The following is a 26,047-nucleotide window of genomic DNA, read 5'->3' as shown; positions in this document are numbered from 1 at the left end:
TTACATAGCGCTAGCATATTCCCTCGTGCTTTACAATTGGGAAAAAAACAGTAATAAAACAAGACTGGGTAATAACAGACAGACAAAAAAGGTAAGAGGGCCCTGCTCGCATGCTTACAATCTACAGCTTACAGCCTTTAATTAATTTAACTTAGCCTAGATGGATCTAATATTTAACAGTGTTTATGCGTACCAAAAAATGGCTACATTGTGTACGGCATCAAGTGAATATTTGCAGCTCTGTCAAGTTACATGGTCACCTGAAACCAAAGACGCTTCAGTGCAGATTTTACCTCTTTATTTTTCAAGCTGTAGATCAGTGGGTTAAGCATGGGCACAGCAGCTGTGTTAAATAAAGAGAAAACCTTGCTAGATTCCAAGGTGTCCATCGAGGTTGGTCTTAGGTACTGACAGATGAGGGTCACATAGAGCAGAATGACCACTGTGAGGTGTGAGGAACATGTGTAAAACGCTTTATGCTTTCCGCCACTTGAACGAATGCTCAGTATGGTCAGGATAATGAAGATATAAGGGATGAAGGTCATGAGAAATGGGAAGATGGAGAGGAAAAGTCCACAGATAAAAATCAAGAGGTTGGAAAGGGAAGTGTCACTGCAAGTCAGTTCCATGATGGGCACAATGTCACAGAAAAAATGGTTTATTTCTACTGATTTATAACAAGAGAACCTGGAAATTAAAACAAAAAGAGGAAGAGATTCTACAAAACCTGAAGCCCAACAGACACTGGCCAAAGAAGCACAAAAACGAGGGCTCATGACTGTGGAATAATGCAGTGGCTTACAGACAGCAAGAAAGCGATCGTAACTCATGGCCGTCAGCAGCATCAGCTCATTGCACACTAGAGATATGAAGATGAACATCTGGGTCATGCACGCATAAAAGGAACTTGTGTTATCCCCTGTTAAGAAGCTAATAAGGATCTTATGCAGTGTAACTGTGCTTGAGAAAATGTCCAAGATGGACAGGTTACACAGGAAGAAGTACATGGGAGTGTGGAGCCGAGGGTCCAGGCAGACCAGTAGAACAATAGTCATATTGCCACCAAGAATGAAGAGATATATGAAAAGAACCAGGAGGAAGATCAAAGCTTGAAGCTCTGGAGCTTCAGAAATCCCCTTAATAATGAAGTAGGTCACTGTCTGATTTGTCACATTCATTAATGCAATTTATCTGAAAGAAAAAGACTTACTTATTTACTTTACAGCATAAACAACATTTGACTGAATGTAGAAAATGCATTATATTTGGTAGATATTATCGGCAAAGCAACAAAATATTTATTAAAAAAAAGGTACAAAAGTGTTCAAGATTATGGGGAACTGTAATACATATACATGACATGAATAATAATTATATTTGCTGACAGACCTATATACTCAAGGCTGAAGGTTGTGAGCAGACACATTTTACAATGGTTTGGCTTTGCCTTGATTATTATTGATTTTTCACCCAACCTGCCAATTGTATGTTTTATCAATTAAAATAAATATTGTGTTATTGGTGGTAAGACAAGATACACATGTGCACACACACACACACACATAAACACACACATAAACACCATAGTCTATTTCTAAAGTATATGCAAGAAGGAAGTAAGGTTAGCAAATTATTGTCATCTTTTTCACGTCTTACCACTATTTTCTTATTCAGGTGAGTATACTAGGAGACTGTAAAATTAATAATACATACAGATACATTTTATGACGAATACTGAGGTTTGAAAGGGAGTTTAAAATCTAGTGGGGACCAATCATATGCTTTAAATTACTATATATATATATATATATATATATGTATATATATATATATATATGCGTGTGTGTGTATATGTAATAGATATACCACTCTTGGATGTGCAGTCACGCACTGATATGCGCACGCTTTGGTAGTATATCTAACTTGTAGAATGGTCCCTGTTGTGGAGAATGATTTAGGGTGACACAAATATAGACTAGGATGACAAAATTGTTCGGAATAGGCTGTTTAATTTGAATTATTTTTAATGAATAAACATTTAACTGCATAACAGAGTAAGTGAATAAAACAGTTGAACATTAATGACTACTGTCACTGTAAGAGTGGTTCATTTTGGAAAGAAAACGTGTTGAGCAGTGAATTCTACTGGCAGGAAGTGCTTAATGCTTCTTCAGGGTCAAGGCTGGCATGTCTGCTCACTGTTTGCTGTGCTGGGTACTGAAGCAGCTGCTCACATAAGTCCTGTTCCAGTTATTTGGTGAGTACTAAGGCCAGGTCCTTTGAGTTATGAAGTATTTGGACATTTCTTAAAAATTTTCTGTCAGAATTGTGTTTGATAGTGAGGCAGTGATGTGCTGCTGTCAGTGAGGCAGTGATGTGCTGCTGTCAGTGAGGCAGTGATGTGCTGCTGTTAGTGAGGCAGTGATGTGCTGCTGTCAGTGAGGCAGTGATGTGCTGCTGTAAGTGAGGCAGTGATGTGTTGCTGTCTGTGAAGCAGTGATGTGCTGCTGTAAGTGAGGCAGTGATGTGCTGCTGTCAGTGAGGCAGTGATGTGCTGCTGTCAGGGAGGCGGGGATGTGCTGCTGTAAGTGAGGCAGTGATGTGCTGCTGTCAGTGAGGCAGTGATGTGCTGCTGTCAGTGAGGCAGTGATGTGCTGCTGTCAGTGAGGCAGTGATGTGCTGCTGTCAGTGAGGCAGTGATGTGCTGCTGTCAGTGAGGCAGTGATGTGCTGCTGTCAGTGAGGCAGTGATGTGCTGCTGTCAGTGAGGCAGTGATGTGCTGCTGTCAGGGAGGCGGGGATGTGCTGCTGTAAGTGAGGCAGTGATGTGCTGCTGTCAGTGAGGCAGTGATGTGCTGCTGTCAGTGAGGCAGTGATGTGCTGCTGTCAGTGAGGCAGTGATGTGCTGCTGTCAGTGAGGCAGTGATGTGCTGCTGTCAGTGAGGCAGTGATGTGCTGCTGTCAGTGAGGCAGTGATGTGCTGCTGTCAGTGAGGCAGTGATGTGTTGCTGTCTGTGAAGCAGTGATTTCTGCTGTCAGTGAGGCAATGATGTGAGGAGTTCTCAAATCTGTGAGCAATGTTTCTGTGAGAGATGTTATAGTTTACACTTGTGGAGACACACAGCGGCTTTGTGATGAGGTTCAGTAAGTAGTAGTTCAGCCCTGAGGTGTGCGGTTGTTGGAAAATAATGCACAGTAGTTGGAAAATAATGCACGGTAATGTGATCTAGTGTGTCCAATCATGTTGGTTTTATACAGTAAAGACTATCGCTTTGGAAAGTGCACCACCGCAAGTCATTCAGCTGAACTGTACATAACCTTCTATGGGGCCCCAAGGTTAAAAACAATTTCTAAGCTATTGCATTGATCACTGTTGAACATTATAGAAACCGTAATCTGTTATTATTGTCTGCTTTTTAATAGTTTGTGATATATAAATGGTTATGCACTAGTTTTATTTTATAAAAAGGAAAGTGCATAAGTGCATTAGGCTCAACAAATTCATTGCAATGTGCAATTGTCTATGCTGACCAGAAATTCTTTGAGCCAGTGAAGATGAATGAGCCGAGTTCCAGTTGAATAAATATAATTCTGTCTGTCTCAAGTAAAAGTAAAAGTTATTGTCTAAAAGAAACTGCATAATTTATATTGAGCATGAAAACTGTTGAAAGTAAATATGAACGTTTGATGTGCTGGTTAAGCTGCATACACACCTAAAGATTTTCTTTCCAACCAGCCAACTAGTTGATTGGTTGGAATGAAAATCTGGTAAGGATTGAAAGCAAATGACAATCAGCAATTTGTTCCCAAACGCCGGAAAATGGACAAAAACTGTTGTTTGAACAAATTGTTTAGATCAAACATTTAACAAACTTGTCTGAATGACCATTTTCATCTGTTTTCTGGCATTTAGGAGCAAATTGCTGATCATCATTTACTCCCATTCCTTACCAGATTTTCATTCCAACCAATCAACTAGTTGGATGGTTGGACAGAAAATCTTTAGGCGTGTACCCAGCTTTAGGAACATTTCTCAGATGCATCTAGAAGTAAACCCTGAATCAATAAATAAATACTTCACTTCAGAAGAAACTGTGGACATTGTTTCTGTGTAAGCTTACCCCTTTATCACTCTGGAACGTGTTCCAGTCAGGTTATTCATTAATCCAGATCTGGTAAGAGACATTGTACTGGGCCTATCCATACTTACATACATTATACTTACCTGAGCGTCACAATATTAGTTCTTCCATTATAGCATAGTATTTAAAACACACTGTAGCACAGCTTCACATTCACAGCCAGAGAAGAAGCAACATTGGGGTTTATTTATACACAGATGTCAGTCAAAACCATGATAGCAACACTTTTGCTTACCTGCAATTAATGGCTTATATTGTGCATATATGAGCTATAAAAGGACAAAGAGGTACAGTTCATTGTAACATCATGTATAACCGCGAAAGGTTTTGTGCTCTGTGTATCAATATTCCGAAGACATACCGACTTTGTTGGAGAAGCTACATTTTGTGTAAATATAAAATAAATGTTTCACCATGGCATGGTAGCGGTCAGAAGCTGTTGCTTCGGGGATCTTCCATTTAGCAATATACTCACTAATAGCTTTGTAGTAAGTGCTGATAACAATGTTGTAAAGCCATATAATACAAGGTGATATAACACAAAATATCTAGAAATTTAATGCAGACATCGTGGAAATATTTATAGACAGTACAAAACATTTGTTTCCCAGGAGGTTACACCTCTATAGATCACATTTAGATAGTTTTTTTAAGATCAATTAGAATAACACAGATAATGTATTACACTGGGTATTAATTAATATTTTAATTTGTTCACAAAGGAGTTGCAAGAGCAAATGTAACTTATCTTCTTGTTTTTCGACAACAAATCACAGAAAAGAAGAATACTACAAACATAAAAAAATCAATAAAATATATAGTATACAACTTTATATGCTTTTAGAAAGCTATTAGTTACGGTATTCAGAATGACATTGCTAAAATATACACAAATATATACAAGTTGGCGCTTGTCAAGTTGCTCAGATCCTTACATTTGCCCATTTTTTCTGCTTCCAACACATTAACTTGAAGAAATGAGTGTTCATCTGCTGCCTAATATAATTAACCCATTGACAGGTGCCATTGTAACAAGATAACCAATGTTATTCCCTTCACCAGTCAGTAGTTATAATGTTATGGCTGATCGGTGTATGCTAATATGTTATGTAGTAAAGCTGTTTTTATACCATATACTGAATGTCAATATAGCTGGGTGATTTAGAATAAAATGTTTCACCATGCTATGACGTATGTAAACGCAGCTCAATAAAAAACATGAACTAGGATGAGAAAATTGAGCGCTGAATAAAAGTGAAAATTAATACATCAGTTAGTGGCACCTGTAAAATCAATAAATGGTTAGTAAACAATATGTTTATATAACTATTTTTGGAGAATGTGTGGTGGCTTTCGATGTTATTGCACTTTTACCAGTGATGAGAACAGAGTGCCCCAGAAAAGAGTACTTTTTCTTCTCTGTTCTCATATTCATACCACTCTCAAGGGTGCACCTCCAAAAGAGATTGTCTCATATAAATTGTTTTTTTCTACACCTAGATTTATTTTGGAATACACCTACCTCCTATTTTGCAATTTGGAGTGTTCCAAACCAGTGCTTAGTATATCCCTATCCCCTTTTCCCTATATGCTTTAACTTTACCAGTGATGTAAACTATCCCTATCTACCCCAGCTTACCCTTCCTTGCAGGGCCGGCTTCAGGGCTAATAGCGCCCTGTGCCGGCCGAGAGCTCTGCGCTCCTTATCGTGCGGTGCCGAATTGAGTGTGTGGTCTAATTACCATAGGCCACACCCCCATATGTGACGTTATCTGATGGGCGTGCCCGCATGGCACTCATCCAAATAACATCAGGCTGGGGGGAGCCTCACTAGCTGGGCTTCCCACAGCCCTCTCACAGCGCTGAATGAATGTCGCGTGCATGCGTGCAGTATTTATTCAGACTCCGGGGTCCCGGCACTACCACATAGCTGTGACGGTGGGGGTCCCCAACCCCCCAATTTGACCACCCGCGGGTCACTTCGGCCCATGGGTGGAATAGTGCCGGCAGTGAAATCGGGATGCTGGGGAAGGGTGCGCCCTCTATGGGTGGTACCCCTGTTCGACCGCTCAGGTCGAACACCCCTTGAGCCGGCCCTGCTTCCTTGTTCCTCAGTCAGTATTATCAAAATGATAATTGTTGCTTCTTCCGGAGACATGTCTGGACCCAGGTCAGAGCGGGTGAGCTGGAGCACATGGTGGAACTTCTCCTAACATCCAATACCTCTGCCACACAAACTGCCCACCGCTGCCAGGAGGACACGTGGAGCGAGAGCCAAGGCAAGGCTCCAGCTCACCCACTCCGACCTGGGTCCAGACTTGTCTCTGGAAGAAACAACATTAATCAGTACGATAATACTGACTGAGGAACAAGGAAGGGTAAGCTAGGGGTAGATGGGGATAGTTTACATCGCAGGCAAAGTACAATAACATTGGAAGCCACCACGCATTCTCCAAAAGGAGTTATATAAACATATTGTTTACTATCCATTTATTGATTTTACTTGTGCCACTAATTTATGTATTCATTTTCACTTACATTCAGCACTCATTTTTCTCATCCTAGTAAAGCTGGGTACACACTAAACAAAGTGTCTACCCATGGATGCGATTGGCGACCCACCGCTGACGAACCGACATATTGGGTGACCGGTACACACTATACGATCTGGTGACCGACCGCCCAATATGTCGGCCCCTGCTGCATCCTGCTGCATGGGGTCGTCAACTGCATCATAAGGTTGAGCTGCATGTAGGGCCGACCAGATTTGCTCTGTGTTCTGTTGACAGTTTTGCTGTCTATATTGTTTGGCGGCCACATGGCACATTACCGTGTGGCATATTATAAACTCTGGGCGGGTCAGAGTAGTGTGGGGTGGAAAGCATATTTTTACACCTGGGCCCACCACTCACACATTCTGCACTGGAAATAGCTGCCATAAAGCATTAGAAAGACAATATAGATACAATAGATTCATTTGTTAGAAAGGTATAGAATAGTCATTTAGATTTGGTTGATGTGTTATTAGTAAGTTTAACTGACTGCTGCAGCTTTGTTAAAAATGTATAGTGTAATTATATATTTGTTACTCTCTCCATCAGAAATTTGTAGAACTATTTCCCGCAACCAGGTTTTGTCTATTGTAGTGCTAATAGGATGTGGTCATTAGGTTAACAGTCATTTCGACAGTTATGAAGCCAACATTGTTAAAATGTAAACATTGTCAGAATGTCTGCTTTGTTAGAATGTCAACATTAGGGTTAGGCTGCGGAACAAGAGAGTTAGAATTAGGCACTAGAAGGAGGGATAGGGATAGGGCAAGTATCCTCATCAGATCACTCTACTGGAACTGACAGTCAAATGACCGTAGGGACCCAGAAGATGGAGATGCATGAATGTCGACATTATGACTGTTTACATATCGTACTACACCCAGTTCTAATATATGAAACAAGCTTATAGAGAAAGCCATAACAGGTCAGTTACATCTACAACTCTACAGTCTGTACAGACATTCTTGTTGTCTAGGATACTGTAAATCAATCACACAAGCATTTTGCTTTCCACTTCCTTAGAGTAATGCACCACTATCCATGGAAGTTGTTTGAAAGTGTCTGCTTACTCTTTCAGAATGTCCAGAAGGTAGCTGGGTATATTTAGTTCTATGCAAACGCTTCAGTAATTTCCATTATATTATTAGTATATTACTACAAAGATTTTGTATTATTGTTAATTATAGGCTTACTTGTTATTTAAGTTATGGTTCTATTGCTCAGCTATGAACTTTTGATTTTCTTAGCTTTAAATTTCCATTCACAATTAAGCAGAACATAATTCTTCATAAGGATTCCTCATTCTGTGCAGTCACACTTGTAGAGCTTGGCTTCATGCATACCTACCACCTTTGCCTTCTATTTCATGTCATTGTATACAAATAGAAGTTTGTATCATGACCCCTTCAATGTACAGTGGTACATAATATGTCCAAATTTTATAAATAAGTGATAATTAGATTAATACCGGCCACTGTTCTTATTTCCATTTTTCAAAAGAAGCATAACCAACCAGATGAAGGTTTGCATATATGGCAGTGGTGGTCTGAGTGGTGTCTGAGTGCCAGCTGTCAGGAAGGCACCAGGAAGTTGGCCTGGTGATAAAAGGGGCACACAGATAAATCCATCTATACCCACTACCTATGCCCTGTTGATCACTACAGCAACACAGGCAGCAGTTATAGGTGGATCTATCTGTTGGATCTGAAGAACCACTTGTCTCTTGTCTTCATGCACTGAGTTGCAATAACCAAAAAAACATTATTGCACCAACCACAGATGTGGCTGGCTGGAGAGACACTGGTGGGCTGACTTTAGAGGCACTGGGGGCTAGAGAGACAGAATGGGGCTGGCTAGAGTGACATTAGGGGGCCAGCTTGAAAAACACTGTGGGAGCTGGAGAGATACTGGGGGCTATAGAGACACTCAGACACTCGGGACTGGCTAGAGAGATATTGTAGGGGCTGGGCAGAGAGAAGGGAACTGCCTAGAGAGACACTGGCAGGAGCTTGGAGAGACAGAAGGGAGTTGGCTGGAGAGACACTGGGGAGCTGGGAAGACAGAAGGGGACTGCCTAGAGAGACACTGGCAGGAGCTTGGAGAGACAGAAGGGAGTTGACTGGAGAGACACTGGGGGAGCTGGAGAGACAACAGGACTGCCTGCAGAGGACCCAGGGGGATGGAGAGACAGGAGAGGGCTGATAGGAGAGACAATGGGGGCTGTAGATACACTGGAGAAATGGAGAGACACTAAGCTTGGCTGAATGACACTAGGGGTTAGCTGGAGAGACAGAAGGGGGCTGGCTGGAGAGACACTGGGGGGAGCTGGAGATACAGGAGGTGGCTGGCTGGAGAGACTCTGGTGGGGGGCTGGAGAGACAGAAAGGGATTGGCTTGAAAGACAGAATGCGGCTGGCTGGAAAGACACTGTGGGAGCTGCAGAGATGCTGGTGAGCAGTAGAGACACTGGAGTGTGGAGATACACTGGGGGGCTAGACACACTGGGGGGCTGGATGGAGAGACATTGTAGGGGCTGGAAAGACAGAAGGGGACTGCCTTGAGAGACACTGCAGGAGGCTGGAGAGACAGAAGGGAGTTGCTAGAGAGACACTGGGGGGCTGGAGAGATCGAATATGGATGGCTAGAGAGACACTGAAGAGATAGAGAGACAGATAGGGGCTGGATGGAGAGACACTGCAAGGTTGCAGGCAGAGACAATGAGGGTCTGGCTGGAGAGACAATGCTGGCTGGCTGGAAAAACACTGGGGGGGGTTGGAGAGAGAGGAGGGCTGGCAGGAGGGATACTGGGAGTGGAGAGACACTGGGGTGGCTGAAGAGACACTGGAGGAAATGGCTGGAGAGACATTTTAGAGTCTGGAAAGACAGATGGAAACTGCCTGAGAGACACTAGGGTGAGGCTAGAGAGACAGAAGTGTGTTGGCTGGAGAGACACTAGGGGCCTGGAGAGAGAAGAGCACTGGCTAGAGAGACACTGGGGGGATTCAAGAGACAGAAGGGGGCTGACTGGAGAGACAGAATGGAGCTGCTTAGAGAGACACTGGGGGGCTGGAGAAACAGAAAGCTGGTTGGATGTAGAGAAACACTGGAGGGCTGGAGAGACACTGGGGGCTGGAACCAGCTGTAATTGCCAGGGGGAAGAGGGTTACCACTGTCTATTTTGCCTCTGGGTGCCTTGCATGAACTTATGCCACTGGTACATGATGCCTGATTCAGAGATACACCCTATGCATACAGCTCAGATTAGATGACTGCATCCAAAGATGCAGGGCAGGATCAACATCATGAGTTTGTAGTATCAAACATCTGCGTAAGCCTAAGGCTACTCAGATTGGATGCCTCATATGAGTTGCAGAGGCCAGTAAATCTGCATTGGTAGATGCACTCCCAAAAAACAGGGACAACACTCCTGTTTTTGGGAACCCATCCCAGAACTGCCCCCTCTCCATCTGCAAATGGCTGCAGGCTATCAATCAGGCTGTGGCTTAGGGGGTACTTTGACCAATGGGTCCTGCTCATGCGCAGTCCTCCTGCTATCGCAGGTGTCCGAAAACCATAAGGTTTGATAACATCTCTGAATAAGGCCCATTGGCAAAGAATCTAAACTAGCCTAGATGTCCAGTCATGGAAGTTGGCAGAAATGGACTTCAAATAGAAAATGGTTTGTTTACTTAAAATGTGCTTTTACCACAAACTAAGGGCCAGTTCACGCTGCGTTACAAAGTGGGCCTTAATAACATGTAAGTGCTCCATAGTGATGGCTTTCATGGACTTTTCGCAAAGCTGTTTGCTGTAGTTGACACCGGTTTAAAGACATTAAGGGCCTGATTCTGAGATGCATGCAATTCAAATGCAATACCAACTTGAGTTTATTTGCAACTGTGCAAACATTAACAGTTCAGAAAACTCCTTGTGATCGGGACAGATGGTATCAGATATGGGGTGGCAAAATGATGGGCATTCCTGGGTGGTGTTTGGTAGGTGGCCTGAAGTAGACACTAAAAAATTGTGTTATGGGAATGTCACAGGAGTGTCAGTGAAAGTGGCTGCATTTCTGAATCTGGCATTTAGTTTGCTAAATTATTGTGCTTTCCTGTCTTGATCCAGTGCTTTTTTGACTCTTGATTACCTGTGTATGACTTGTACTACTCCTGACAACCTTCCTGGCTCTCTTTTGATCATGCTTTGACTATTGACTCCGCTAACGCTTTGACACCAGCGGTTACAGAAGTTCATATAGACTCTTCCACTTAAATAGGTATGGATTGTTATCCTGATCACTACACCTACCCCACTCTGCTTGGCCTGAAATGTTTATACTAAAAGCAAACTACCATTTTGGATCTCACATAATAATCTAGCCACAATAGATCCTGCATTGCCAGTGGGCATCATGATTATCCAATTCTGCAAATACTACAGGAATTAAGAGCCATGAAATGCATCATCAAATTAATAACCTTCAGGCTACAAGAAGTGGATCTACCCACCATCTCCACACACTAGTTCCATACCATGTGTTTTTATAAACCAAGAACTGATGGTGCTGGTGTTGATGCCCAAACAATTTGAATTGGAACAGAGTCAATAGCACCAATTCCTGGCTCAAATTAGATAGAATCTTCGATTACAATTTCAAACATACTCAACTGACCCCTTAAAGGTGGGGATGATTTAGGAATTGTTGCATTTCCTTGGGTTAAATCATACTTTCAATGTGTGGATCCCATCTTGAACTTTCTGCTACATTTTCAATAGGCTAAAACAAATGTAAAACAACTTGGCACTGGGAAGATCACTCATTCTTACTACCCTATTAAAGCAGCTGTAAAGATTGCTAGCACACTACAAAAATTTATACAAAGATTACACATTATGGCTTCTTACACATGATTTGAAATTAAATAAAACTTCAGGATCTCTACCAATCAAACTTGAAAAGCAATGAAATTCTGATCATTAACGCTGATCGCTTAATGGACGTGTTTCTTGCGCAATACAGATATGGTATGCCATCACACCCTGTGGTTAGCTGCAGATTCAGCATTCACATGGAGTGAGATTGCTGTCACTCACAAAATGGTGGAGCTGCTAATTCAAATATTTGTGTACTCACTGGAATACACAAATGGAGTCTATGCAACTGAAGACATGTAATAATAAAAATAGTGAAATCCAGATTGCGCTAGTAACATAAACTAATGAAAAAGTATACATCCTTCGTAAAATTAAAGAAATTAAATGCAATAATATATGACTCTTGTTACAGCTGACGTCACAGCCCTATACACGACTATACCTCATAACAAAGGGATAGAGGCAATAAAATGGCATTTAAATAAAACTGATCTGGAGGAAGAGCAGAAGGATTTTCTCATAAAGGGGATTGAGTTTATCCTTAATAATAACTATTTTTATTTCAATGGTGACTACTTTTTACAAGTTGTTGGGACTGCTATGGGCACTATATATGCTCCCAGTTACATCAATTTTTTTATGGCATACTGGGAGGAGGAACATATTGAAAGAAATCAGAATTGAAGCCTCAAATTTTGGTATCATTATATAGATGATATAATTTTTATTTGGGAGGACACACCAGAAAACTTGGAGATTTTTTATGAGGATCTCAACAGGAATGATTTTAACGTACATTTAAGTTTTCAGTCTAGCCAGAATGAGGTAAATTTTCTGGACTTAAATATTTATATAGAAAATAATCCACTGGAAACCAAGTCTTATAGGAAGCCAACAGATGCTAACAATTTTATTTCAAGAACAAGTGAACAACATAGGAATTGGCTCAGAAGTGTGCCAAAGAGCCAGTTCCTTAGACTAAGATGCAACTGTAGTAGAAATGATGTCTGTGCCAAACAAATTACAGCTATGCAGAAGAGTTTCCAAGAGAAAGGTTATGATAAAGAAATGCTTAACCAATGTAAACAAAAGGTCCTGGTAGATGACAGGGAGGGCTCTAATTCAGGAGAAGAAAGGAAAAAGAAAAAATAGATCAAAAATAATCATTCGAGTGTGCCTTCATTGTAGACAATACAGGTCATCACAAAAAAATTTAATTAATATTTTGTAGACATTGGCATCTCCTTTTACAAGATCCAGGACTTAAGAAAATCATTCCTACACACCCAAAGTTCATTTACAGGAAGGCCCCCAGTTTAAAGAAGAAATGAATGAACAGTGCCTACACATCAGAATCATCACATCCTATAACAAACAATGGCCCTCATTCAGAGCCACTCGCTAGTGGCAGTACGCTCGTTCCGAGCGATGTTCGCACATCTGCGCATGCGTACGGTTTTTAGTACGCATGCGCGAACCAGTCAGTGCGGCCGAAAATCGTTGGTACGCAATATAGCGAGGGCCTGCTATTTTGAGTGACAGAATGAGGCGTATGTGGGTGGTAACAGGGGAAGGTGCTTGAAAACGGGGAGTGGAGATCCGAACGCAGGCGTGCTTAAAGGTCAAAATGGGCATTTTAAGGGAGTGCATAATTAATACAGCAGCGTCATTGACCACGTCACTTGGTTTTTTTTAACTCAGAACTGCTCGCAAAATAGCGGTTGAAAACACCAACCACAAGAATAGCGAGCAGTTCATACGCTGTACGATGTACTCGATTAATCTAATAAATAGCGGACATGACGTATGGTGCGTGCGGCCAGGGGGCGTTTTTATCAAATAAACGAGCGTATGTTTTGCTCGCTCATTTAGACTTAGAGGTGGGAACAGACTGCAATTTGCGAATGGATCATTTGAATAGCCACCCCTTGTTTTTGAACGAACGACCGCAAATAGCGAACGGCTCTGAATCAGGCCCAATGTTTTTTCAGATGTGGAAGCTGCCTGTGAGGAAATTAAAACTAAGGACACCAAGTACACCGATTTTTAAAAAAATGGACAAACATATAAACTGCAACAATTCATGCCTTATCACCATTGTGATATACTATGTAGAGTGCAGCTGCCATTTGTTGTACATTTTAGAACTAGCAGAGCTATAAAAACCAGACTTGGTGAGCACCTATGTAATATTAAGAAAGGGATAACCACACACTCTCTCTCCAACCATTTTAAAGAGTCCATAATTGTTCGACTAAAGAAATTTTACGATTCATCGCTATAGAGAATGTGAGAAACACTTCGAGAAATAGAGACGTGGAGACACGATTGGTGAAGAGAGAGATGAACTGGATTTTTAACTTGAAAAATTATACCTAAGGGGCCTAAACTTGGACTTTGAATTGAAATGATTAATTTTTACCATTATCCATTTTGTTTAAATGGTGTCCTTTTTAGTATCCAGTCCTACCCCATTTTAGGTTCATCAGCCTCATTTAATAAATTTTTAGCTTCCACATTGCTTTTGCCTGTTTTACATATTCTACTTTTGTCACTTATTTATAGTATTCTCCCATTCTCATCTTTTTACATTGCATATTACATGTTCATATCTAATATCTATTGTAATACCCTTCTTATTAGTTTATTATTATGATATTTAGCATGATCATGTCCCATTTTTATCATTTATTCGTGTTTTATGACTCATCACTATTTTATTATATTAAGGGATATCTGGAAGGCGTCATATCTCCAAAGGGACGCTCTCCATCAAGCAAAATGGTGGCTGAAGAATAATGGAAATAATTACATGATTAAAAATGTCCGCTGACTGGAAGTCGATGTGTTCCTGTGTGCCATAATAAAAGAGGAGGACCTCTTTTCCATAATACAGCTCATTGCCCTCCCCAAGATGGCTGCCAGACTTTAGTGCTGCTTTCCGGTTTACAGTTTACTACCCTTTCCAAGATGGCCGCTGGACCGGAAGTAGTTGCAGTCCGGTGTTCATTCCAAGTACAGGAAGTGCTTTCGAAACATACTTACTGTGTCCCCTAGTGTACCGCCTCACATTTGGAGGCTAGCCTATATATAAGGGACCTAAAGACTGCAAAGTTTTAGTTTGGGAAAATTATGAATCCCGAAGAAATGGGCCTTTCTCCAAACCAGAAGTGCCGATGACGCACTTCCGGTATGGCAGAAATTTTTCTAAAATCCTGATTTATTGCTATTATTATCCATTTTTAAACAGTAGTATCATTTTAAGGTCTTTTCATAATATAGAAGTAATATATATCATTACAGGGATATATTATTTATTCAAGATTGCTTTTTTGTTGAGAGCGACCTATGACCTTGACATGAAGTGAAGACAGGGTATATAAAGCATACCCTGGGACCTAGTGTCACACTACCTTTAAGAAGAGAGTGACATCTCTCGAAACGCGTTGGTAAAATTGTGATGTAACTATTCAGTGAAGGAGTTATCCAGGATTGGTCTCTTGATAGAGGTTTCCAGAGACCTCCACCAGTTATACATCTACAGGCCCTTTTATACTAGGGACATCTGGTAATTCTCCACATTTTAACCAGTTGTATCCCATGTATATTTTCTGTTGTGCAGTTCACCACTATTGATAACCTGTACTCATTTTAAATATTGGAATTTGTGAAGGAATACATTAAGTGTGAATTTGTTATACTACAGTATTTGCATATATTATATTTTACATGTTATGAATTACAAACAAAAACTGGCAGCTGCTCAATCAATCTAGCAGCATTAATCAGGTGCATGAAAGGGAGGGGTCATACTAAGTAGAAAAAGGAGGGGGATTTAACCTCCTATTGTTCCTTAGCACACTGAATAGTACTTGCAACAATATATGAAGACTATATGGTCATGCAAATTCAGAGATATTAGTTGCATGCATTTGCAAATACATGGAAAGCTGCTAGGCCTCGTCACGGCTTCTCTGCCACTAGCAGTCCCTAACATTAGGAGGTTCACATCCGGGGTGCAGTGCACCCCTAAAAATGTCCAGCCAAGGACCCCCCCAGGGCATCACACGAAAAATGGAAAAAGAGTGACAGTGCAGTGTAAAGTATAGATGTGTAAGACTAATTAATGAGTGTTGGAAAAAGGGGTTAAAATATATGTGAATTATTCCATGAAAAAATACAAACATAATATGTGATGTAAAAAGCAACTATGTGTATTAAGTGGTGATGCCATGAGGGGGCCCAGCCAGACCAGCCCCGGGGGCCTTACGCCAGAACGCTCACCCCAAATGTAAAATATGCCAATTATAAGGCCTCATGATAAAGGCACATATAAATTTTGTCAAATGTAAGGCCTCCTGATAAAGGCACATACATAAATGCATCCACATTGAGAGCCAGCTTACCTGGGAGTCACCCCTGGGAACTCCAACTAGCACTACTAGAACCAGCATGCCCTACTAATGCTGGCTCCTTCATGCCACTCATACCAAACAAACAAAAAATGGCAGCTGCTCAATCAATCTAGCAGCACTAATCAGGTGCATGAAAGGGAGGGGTCATACTAAGTAGAAAAAGGAGGGGGATTTAACCCCCTATTGATGCACTAATATCTCTGAATTTCTATGACCATATAGTCTTCATATATTGTTGCAAGTACTATTCAGTGTGCTGAGGAACAAAAGGGGGTTAAATCCCCCTCCTTTTTCTACCATGTTATGAATTACGCCCTTCAAGGGAAAGGACATTATACCAACAAGCCAGTTTTCCTGCGACTGAGGGATGAGTTTATGTCACTAGCACAATCTGGTTGTTATGTGTGACCTTAGATTACCATGTTGCAGCTGATACAGTGTCAGGTCAGATAAGGAAAATGTCCGCACAGACCACTCTATAGTGTCAGGTCACCCAGGTTATGGCAGAAATCCATTTTTTTGTTCTATGCAACTGAAGGTCTTAGCAGTTATATGGCTCAGCCACCCCACTCAGTGCCCACAATTAACCCACTAGGTTCCAAAATCCCTCTCATGCCCTACATACATCTCATTCAGTATCCACCTTCAGCTCCCACAAATATTCTGCTTAATAGCCAAAGCCATGTTGAAGCTTAGTTTATGGTGCGGGGAAAAGGCTATTTAATTGAATAGCTTTTCCCTGCGCCACGTGGATTTAGGATGACAATTATTCGTGGGGACAACCCCGCGGCTAATTGAATATGCCCCTTTGTCTATTGTCTTTTTCAACACACACACTACTATATATTTAATTTAGATCCTAGAAAATTTAAAAAAATAGGAATAAGTGACCAGATAGAATCTAAATGTATACTGTATGTGGGTGACAGTGGTTCTGGTTTTTTTTTTTTTTTCATTTTCTTTTAGGATACGATTGTTAGACAACAACTCTTCTGAGCTTTTTAATGTGACGGCAGAACATGGTCAGTTTGCACAATTGAATATTAAGACCGGCTAGAGCAATTGTTCACTCCTTGGAACATGTGGTTAGTATCTATAGACATCCTCATTCTATTATCACCAGTGATCACTGGCTGGACAGGCCCTTTAGCCCTCTCTTCCTGGGCCCTCCCTCTTTTCCTTATTTTGACATTATTTATGTAAAATATCAACAGACATGTTGGAGTCTAATTTTTAAATCTTGAAAAGCGCACCGGTTCATATTATAATTTGTATTGAGTTGTGCCGTGAAAGGACTAATCTCTCACCTTCTGTAGAAACTGATTAAAGATAGCTATACATTTCCTGCCCTTTGGTCACTTTCTACTTCATCTAGGGATTTCTTCTCTTTTGTCATAAAAAAGTCTGATTCTTAGGCTGAAGCCTGGGGCTCTTCCCCGCACCCCTGGGCTATGGGTATGGGGGTAATAGTAGTGAAAATAGTGATAAACTATTGTTTTTTACAGTGGAACTACAGGTGCCAGCATGCCTGCCCTTTGGCACTTGTGGAACTACAATTGCCAGGAGGTGGCTGGCACCCATACTCCCGCTGTAAAAAAAAATAGCAAAAAAACCTCAAGACACACACACCATAGTAAGTACGATTTTATTACAAACACCTACCTACCACACTCACACATACATACCTGCTGTTAGATGTTGTGTTTGCTTCTCCAAGTAGTAATCCAATGGGTGTACCTGTAAAAAAAAAAATCCTGGATGCCTACATGGACAGAAGAGGACATGATCCACGTATAGGAGGAGGTGAGTGTAGCTTTTTTTTATTACAGGTACACTATGGATTCCTACTAGATAAGGGGACATGATTGGCTTCAGGGATACATAGGTGAGTATGTGAGATAGTGTACATGTGTGTGTGCATGTATGTTTTATTAAACTTTTACTATCACAGTGTGTGTGTTCTGTGGATTTTTTTATATTTCTTTTACTGTGGAATTACAGGTACCAGCGCAATGCCCCGCATGCTGGTACTTGTGGTTCTCCAAGTACCAGCATGTGGGGGAGACTTGCTGGCATCTGTAGTTACACAGCAAAATATAATATCTATTCTGTATTTTTTCAGGGGTGCTGGGGAGAGCCCTGGCCCTGGAGAGGGGGACCTCTTTATTCAGGGGGTCCCAGCGATCCCTGGCCTTGGCTAACTAGCAGTCAGGGGTAATGCTTTGGCTGGGGGACCTGGTGAAAGGGTTCCCCTGGCTGTGGCTTTACCCACCCCCACTAGATAAAGTTCGGTGCTGGTTCTGGAATTTACAGGGAAACCCTATGCATTTTTTCCCGTGTATTTCCAGAACCAGGATCGGCTCAGAGCCCAGTGCTGGTTGTGCTAAATACAGGGGACCCCTACATCTTTTGTCCCCTGTATTTTGACAACCAAGACTGGTTTTGAATAGCCTAGTTCAGGTTGTACTTAATGCAGGGGACCCCTGCATCGTTTGTCCCCTGTATTTAGCACAACCAGCTCTGGGTCTCCAAAGCTCGGTGCTGGTTGTTCCTTTGAGGGGGGGGGGGTCACACCATTTTTTAACATTTTTTTTTTACACTGGTTTTCATTTTTTAAACATAGAAGCACACACGGATCTCACTGATCCGTCTGTGTTTATTTATTTACGCACAAATGCATGTATCACAGCTTTCCCTGATCCACGCATGCATCTGTGTTTATTTTGCACACAGATGCATGTATCACGGATCTCCCTTATCAAACCGAACCCTAAATAGAAATTAATAATACGAATGACAACAAATTATTACATAATCGAACATCACGAATAACAGAAACTCAGCAGCTTAGTAAATTCAGTAACCTATTCGAAAAATTAAACACATGAATCCAGACGATGTCATCTTAGATTCAACTCGGAAAACATAGAATAGAAATCAGCAGCTTAGTAAATTTACTCCATGGAGACTAAAGCCGTGTATCCACTAGACGATAGAATGGACGATTTGAACTATAACGATATCGTTCATCGTCCACAATATCGTCCAGTGGATATGTTGTCAACGACCAGCAATGCGTGCTCCCACTGGTCATTGACAACATCTTTCATCGCCCGTACTTGCAGGGCAACCTGACAATATTGTCACGTTCTGCAAGTACGGGGATGAGGGCGGGTGATGTCACTGAACGATATCATTCAAGGGTGACATCACTGAATGATGATTGGCAGTCTGCTGCTTTGTGGGCTGGGAGGGGGTGCGTCACTGCCATTGGGGGGAGGGAAGAGACCAGGATCTCCGTTGGCTGACGGTAAATTCCTGGCCTCTTTCTCTCATCTGAGGTGGTCAGATTGCATGACCTCATGGGTCACTTAGCTGGCCGATGTTCCCGCAGATTATCTGATACTGCATTGCACAATGCAGCTCAGATAAGAAATGCATGCAGGAGGCGTGATGCCTCCTGCTGCATTACCATCACTGTAAGCTTGTGTGCATCTTTGCAATTCCGTCCTAAGCTGAATCAGGCCCTAACGATACTGAATAGCTGCATTGATGTCTGACCAATGAATTGGAGCGATTTCTGATGTGGTTGATGGTGTACTGAAGGTGATTGGGTATTGAACTGGATATTGGATGGTATGATTACATACTAAGGGGTATATTCAATTGGGCGCAAGGTTTAGGAAGGTTAAAACCTTGTGCCTCTCGCGGCCAATTTTGGAATCCCGCGGGTATGCGCACTCCCGATACCCGTGGGATTCAATTAAAAAAACAATGGACGCGGGATTTTCATTACTGAAAACCACGTGCCACGTAAATTAAAAAAAAAAAAATTCATAGCTCCCGGTAGCATCCCCTCTCTTCTTACTGGAGAGGGGGCTGCTGGGAGTCCCGGGGGCTCCTGGGAGGCTCCAGGGGCTGGTGGGTGCAACAAGGGCTGCTGGGAGATGTAGATCTCCCAGCGCCCATTACGGGGGGGGAAACAGTGACACTGGGGGGTCCACACTGACACCGAGACACAAACACACAAACTCATTCACACACACACACTCATACACACAAACACCACACACACTCACCCCTGCTGCAGAAGAGCCAGCTCCCGACGCAGGATGAAGAAGACAGCACTGCCGAAGGTAAGTAATTAAGGACTAATTAAGCTAATTGGATACTTCCAATTGCTTGATTAGTCCCCAGGGGAGGGGGATGCCGCAGGGGTGTCAGAGCAAGTCCCGGTGATTTTACCTAAAATCATTGATCCTAGGAAAAATCACGCTTGCTCAGAAGGTGCGAGAATAAAAACCTCCTGGCACGTGCTTTAAAAAAAACACACGCCTAATAGAATAGCAAAAACTCGAACCTGCAGGAAAAACCTCGCAGGTGCAGGTTTTTTGCTATTCTTACAGCCTATTGAATATACCCCTAAATATTCTGAGAATTTTGAATACACTTTTCAGATAATTTCCAGCTTAACCTCAATTTGTTGGGCATCAATTTTTTTTTGTGGGGAAGATGTACAGACCTTGATCAGGATACAGTAGTAGAGACTTTGGAAGGTTCCATTTGTCAGCTGATACAAACGTGAAGATGGCAACTACTTTTAGGGCATGTAAACTAATTTTCAATAAAACTTTCCACAAAGCCACTGGAAGATTGACCTTTATACTCCTCCCAAAGTAAAAATTACACTGTTCATACAAGTGGGCTTGTATAGAATTAATAAACACACTGGAGGGATATGTCTTCATATCCACCACATATGGATGCTGCCATCTTAATTTACAAATTATCTAGGGGTCAGTGCAGACTCACAAGGGACAAAAGAGTCTGAGCAGTGTTTTTAACTGTGTAATGCTGTATATATAATTAAAAGAATCAGAGATTACTGTATATTCAGTCTTTAGTTCAGAAAATGAGTATCAGATTGAGTAACATATTTAATCAATCATAAACTACAGCAGCTTTGTCCTGCTACTAGCTGTTCTCTGCAATCACAGGAAATTAGTGCACGGTCAACTGGCTTACCATCCACTTCAGGATATACTGCGCACCTTCTCATGCTATTAACCTTTTTGCTGAATGTGCTACTAAGCAGCAACTCTGGTCCTGCTTTGAACCCACTGATATATGTGTGCTCAGTAATGTTTGCAGACCACTCTGGGTGTCACCCTCCATGGGGGTGACACCAAAATGTTGGCTCCTCCTCATTGACCTGGAGCCGTGTGCTGCACTGTGATATTATTGTGCAGCACCCAGCTCCCATTCAGAGAAGGAGCCAGCAGTGTGGGGAGAGTCTCTGAGGGCAGCCTGGCATCTTCGGGAGTGCTGGCCATGCCCCTTACCCGCAAGGCCACGTCCACTTTTTGGGCTCAGAACAATTTAGCACACTGGGTATCACCGATCCCAGTGATGCCACAGTGTATGCTTCCTTTTCAGAGCCTTGAATTAACCTATTTTAATTGATTATATTATACATTTTTATTTTTATGAGTTGATGCTTTTCTTTATATGGTTTGTATTGTTTTTATTGCTTGTGATTTACGTGTTTATATGTGATTTAAATTTTTTGATACATGAAATATCTGATTGGGTGAGAACTAGGATCCCACATTCATACCTGTACAGGTTATACTGTTTAGGCAACAATAGCACCCTGGCTTGGTCTAATTTGTAGTTTTTTTGTATTGTTCTGCCCACATTTGGTCACCTAAGCAACTGCTTTAAATTTGCCCCTCTGTGCTGGATTTCTTATTGACAATTTCCTTGAATGCTTTTTCTACAACAACAGTAGGCCAATGGTTTTTAAGTGCCTTTGTGACCACATCAAAACATCACATCAGTATCAAATCTGAAATGAGTAGCCAGTTATGCTCATCTCTTTTTCACACCTTTACGCTGTCAGTTATTCTTTCTTTGCTTTCTACAGGCATCTATAAATAGTTTCAGCCTTGTAGGTCCTTGCCAAATATCTGTCATTTCCTTTATCTAAGTCTCCGCCAAGTTGACATCTGAGTTAATTCTGAGAATCCTCATGAATTGAGTTATGGGTAATGAGTCTTTCAGTTGTTTCAAATGATGACTTCATATAGTAAGGTATTTCTCTCTCTGGGTTTTCTGTAAAGTGTGTACCCAAGTCTCCTGCGGCAAGGTATACATTTATATCCAGGAAACAGTCTGTTGGCATCAATCCCATAAGTAAACCTTACTGGAGAATCCAACTCATTTAAATAGTCGTACTTTGTCAAGAAATTCTAATTCAGAGCATGACCACATTATAAATATGTGGTCTATAAATCTACTATAACATAGGATGTGGGCACCGAAGATGGGCATTATATGGGTCATTTCCTAATTTGCTATATATGTTAGCATACAATGGTGCAAGATTTGAGCCCATCACGGTGCCCGCAGCCTGAATATAGAATCCACGTATTTAAAAAAATTACAAGTCAATAACACTTTGAGTAATTGTAATAATAATGTAATTGGAGGGCCCATATGGTGACTACAACTGAGCACTTATCTCACTGTTTGTATACCCCCAATATGAGGTATTATGGTATATAAGGAAGTCGAATCCACTGAAACTAGAAATGTCATCAGGAATATTCACTCATTTTTTTAAACCATTAAGGAATTCACCTGTATCTTTACTATAACATATTATACTAGTGGTTGGAGTATCGATCCACAGGACGAAATTACTGGCCTCCGTAGACTTGAGCATCTTTGGTCACATATAAATAATTGGGCCGAATAACAGATGTTCAATTCAATAGGTATCCAGACTGCTACAAACACAAGAGCCTGATTCAGATATGTACTTAAACCCAATGGTTTACGTACATATGATTTTTGTGGGTCTGTGCATGCACAGGATTAATCCTGCGCATATGTAGAATGAGTATTGCGTATAAGCATGCAGTGCCAAGTGATAAGGGGGTGTCACAGGTCTGCATTCTCAAATGGTGGCATGTTGCCCCCATTGTCCAGGAGTGCCAAGGCCAGGGACTGCGACGTGGAATACAGATTTCTGGCCTCAGACTTAGCAGGAGGTGCCCAGTCTGACTGTGCTTTGGCTTATTCAGGTAGCCGATGTTACAAACATTGCGACGTAGCTAAGGCTAGGTACACACTGGACAGAGATACCGGCTATTAGCGCAGGCGAGCGCCCATCACCAGCATGTCCAGATCAGCATCAAGAAGAAGATACAGCGACAGGACTTGAAAAGACAGGTGAGGCCTCATCAGTATCAAAGGACTTTTGCCATTGACTTTTACATCTTTACCCCGGACTAGTGACTTTTAGCAAGGGTCAGGGATGCCTGCCCTTACACAGCCTACCTACCACTACCTTCCTCTCCCCATCACCATTCTCCCACTGGTGCATTACATCTATCCTACAACAGTTTGCACTACATGTGCTCTCCCCCTGAAAACCATTGCTGAGCTGCACTTTTTTATTATTATTAACCTAATCAATAAATTAGATTTAACACCACTCTCTGTGACATCCATTTGTGTATAACCTTACTGAGGCATAACTTCAACTCTCCATCTTAGATACATTTGTTCACGTCCTCTAAATTAATTGATACACCACAGGCGCAGGTCTATTATATTGTATGCTACCACATACAATCTTGTAAGTGTATTCATTGTGAGACACAAGGGGTATCTCTTCAGCACCTTGCTGCCCGTTCTTTTAGAATAGTAACACCCGAGTGAGCGCTAGGTGCATACCCATTTTTTGGGTTTACACTTGTAAACAGTTTTGTAAGCAAGCCCAAGGCAGGGAGTAGGAGACGGTAGAACAATCTATATAAGTAACACTCTCACAAAAGATGAGGGAATCCGTGACAAAGAGAGAAAAATACCCAATGAAGCCAGGTGCAACAGGGTGGGCACCCTGTGGACTTCTAAGGAATAAGAGTTAAGTTATGGTAAGAATTTACCCTTGTTAATTTCTTCTTCAGTGTCCATAGGGGGTCCACAGGGATTACCATGGGGACGTCCTACAGCAGTTTCCCCTAAGGGTGGGGATGCTCCTGAGCAGAAAGGAGAATCCTGCACCCAAAGAAAGCATTTGAGAGGCAAAACTCTCAAAGCCAGAAAACCTACGGAAGGTGTGGACGAAACCACACACTCTTTAATCAAATGAAAAACCCGAGATACCACTTATTGAAGGTAACCAACCAGGGTACATAGGAAAGCGCTGTCCGAAAAAAGAGAAAAAATAAACAGCAAGCACCGAGAAAACCCTAAAACCATACGGTCATAACGTCTGGGTGAGTGCTAAGCTCTGTGATTGATGCGGGCTGAGGAAGTCTTCCTCGCCCTGAGCATCGTCCTAACCACAGAACTAGAGAAACTTTTGGCTCTTAAGAGGGATAACTCAAGAACCACGCCATCCAAGTGCAGACAAGGAGGAAATGGAAAAAGGTGTCTATGAAGAGACTCAATAGACTGGTGAACCAGTGGCACCTGGGCCAGGCTGGAGCTATCAGTATCACTGTGCCACTTTCCTGCTCTAATTTCCGGAGAACACTTGGAAGGGAAATCGGAGGAAAAAGGTATGAGGGAATGAAATTCCACTGTACTGCCAGAGCATCCACAAAAGCTGCTGAGGGGGTCTCTGGTTTTGGACTCATATCTGGGGACCTTGTGGTCGTGATGTGAGGCCATGAAGTCTACATCTGACAGGCCCCATTTGTTCACCAGGAGTTGAAAGATACCCGGTGAAGAGAGCAATCCCCTGGGTGTCCATCTGGGCAGCTTAGGAAATCCACTTCCCAGTTGAGGACTCCAGGGGATGAATACTGCTGAGATTGTCGGGAGATAAAGTTCGGCCCACATTTGGATGTGCGCTACTTCCCGCATGGCAGCCCAACTTTGTGTGCCTCCCTGATGGTTGAGGTAGGCAACTGTGGACGCATTGTCAGACTGGATTTGGATCAGCTTGCCCTGGAGGTGTCGCGCCAAAGTGAGCGCTCTGTACACCGCTCGAAGCTCCAGGGTTTATAGGCAGGTGACTTTCTGGAGTTGTCCATTTTCCCTGAAAGGTATGATGACCTGTTACCGCGCCCCATCCGCCAAGGCTGGTATACATAGTTTGGAGCTCCCACTCTGGGATCCAAAAGGGGTGACCCTCGTCCAGATGGGACGTCTGTAGCCACCATGAGAGGGAAAGCTGAACCTCTGGACAGAGGAGGATCATCTGGGACAGGATCAGATGATACTGTCCATTTCACTGGGAGAGAAAGAATCGTTGAAGGGGACTGGAATTGTGCATATTCCACCGAATCGAAGGTGGATACCATGGACCCCATGACCTGCATTGCTGAGTAAATGGATTGATTGCAGAGCAATTTGCGCACACACAATTGCAGTACTGAAATCTTGTCTGCTGGCAGAAAGATCCTTTGTACCTGACAATCTAGGAGTGCACCAAGATGTACCATCCTCAACGTTGGAAAGAGGGAGGACTTTTTCCAATTGATGATCCAGTCTTGTGCTTGCAGACAGGCAATGGTCAGTTGGAGATAGCGTTGTAGAACAGCCTGTGACTGTCAGATTTGAAGGTGCTATTTAAATGTTAAGTAGAATCTCATTGGTTGCTATGGGCAACATCACTTCTAAAAACTCTCACTTTAGTAAATGTACCCCTTATAGAGAGAATATCTAACCATCCAACAACTATTAGACAAGTCTTATCCACGGGTAAACCATACAAACCAGTGGCAAATAACCAATTTTAACGATTAAGATCAATGGTGACTGATTTGAGTACCACCATCTAATTATTGGGGTAATAAGAGTGAAGCCCTCCTTAGGCAAGAAAGCCAATGGATCCATAGATTGCACCAAGAGGTTTAAATAAAATAAACTCTCAATGTATTTTTGTAATATATAGTATAAAACAAGGGGGTGTTCGTGCTACATTAATTGATCAGTGTATTGATTCTGTTTTTTATCTATGTTTTGTATAGTTTGTGTATATACGCTCTACCCTAATACACTATAGCCAATGGTCATCTACTCATATTACTAATAGTGTACGTATT

General features: G+C 42.0%; 1 protein-coding gene across 1 annotated transcript; it reads right to left on the bottom strand.

Annotated features, from left to right (window-relative positions):
• Window positions 1-248: 248 nt before the first annotated feature.
• Window positions 249-1,178, bottom strand: LOC148473721 (olfactory receptor 5B12-like). Its single transcript, XM_088459565.1, has one exon. The coding sequence runs from the start codon at window positions 1,176-1,178 to the stop codon at window positions 249-251; it is 930 nt and encodes a 309-aa protein (XP_088315691.1).
• Between the last annotated feature and the right edge of the window lie 24,869 nt (window positions 1,179-26,047).

This window comes from Taudactylus pleione, unplaced genomic scaffold (genome assembly GCF_031769625.1).
Source record: "Taudactylus pleione unplaced genomic scaffold, aTauple2 ptg000914l, whole genome shotgun sequence".
Taxonomy (NCBI): domain Eukaryota; kingdom Metazoa; phylum Chordata; class Amphibia; order Anura; family Myobatrachidae; genus Taudactylus; species Taudactylus pleione.
Note: the sequence above shows the minus strand (reverse complement) of the source record. Positions and strands in the feature narration are given on the sequence as shown.

Bases quoted from the DNA above. Each gene is read 5' to 3' on its own strand.
- LOC148473721 (XM_088459565.1), bottom strand. From the start codon at position 1,178: ATGAATGTGACAAATCAGACAGTGACCTACTTCATTATTAAGGGGATT.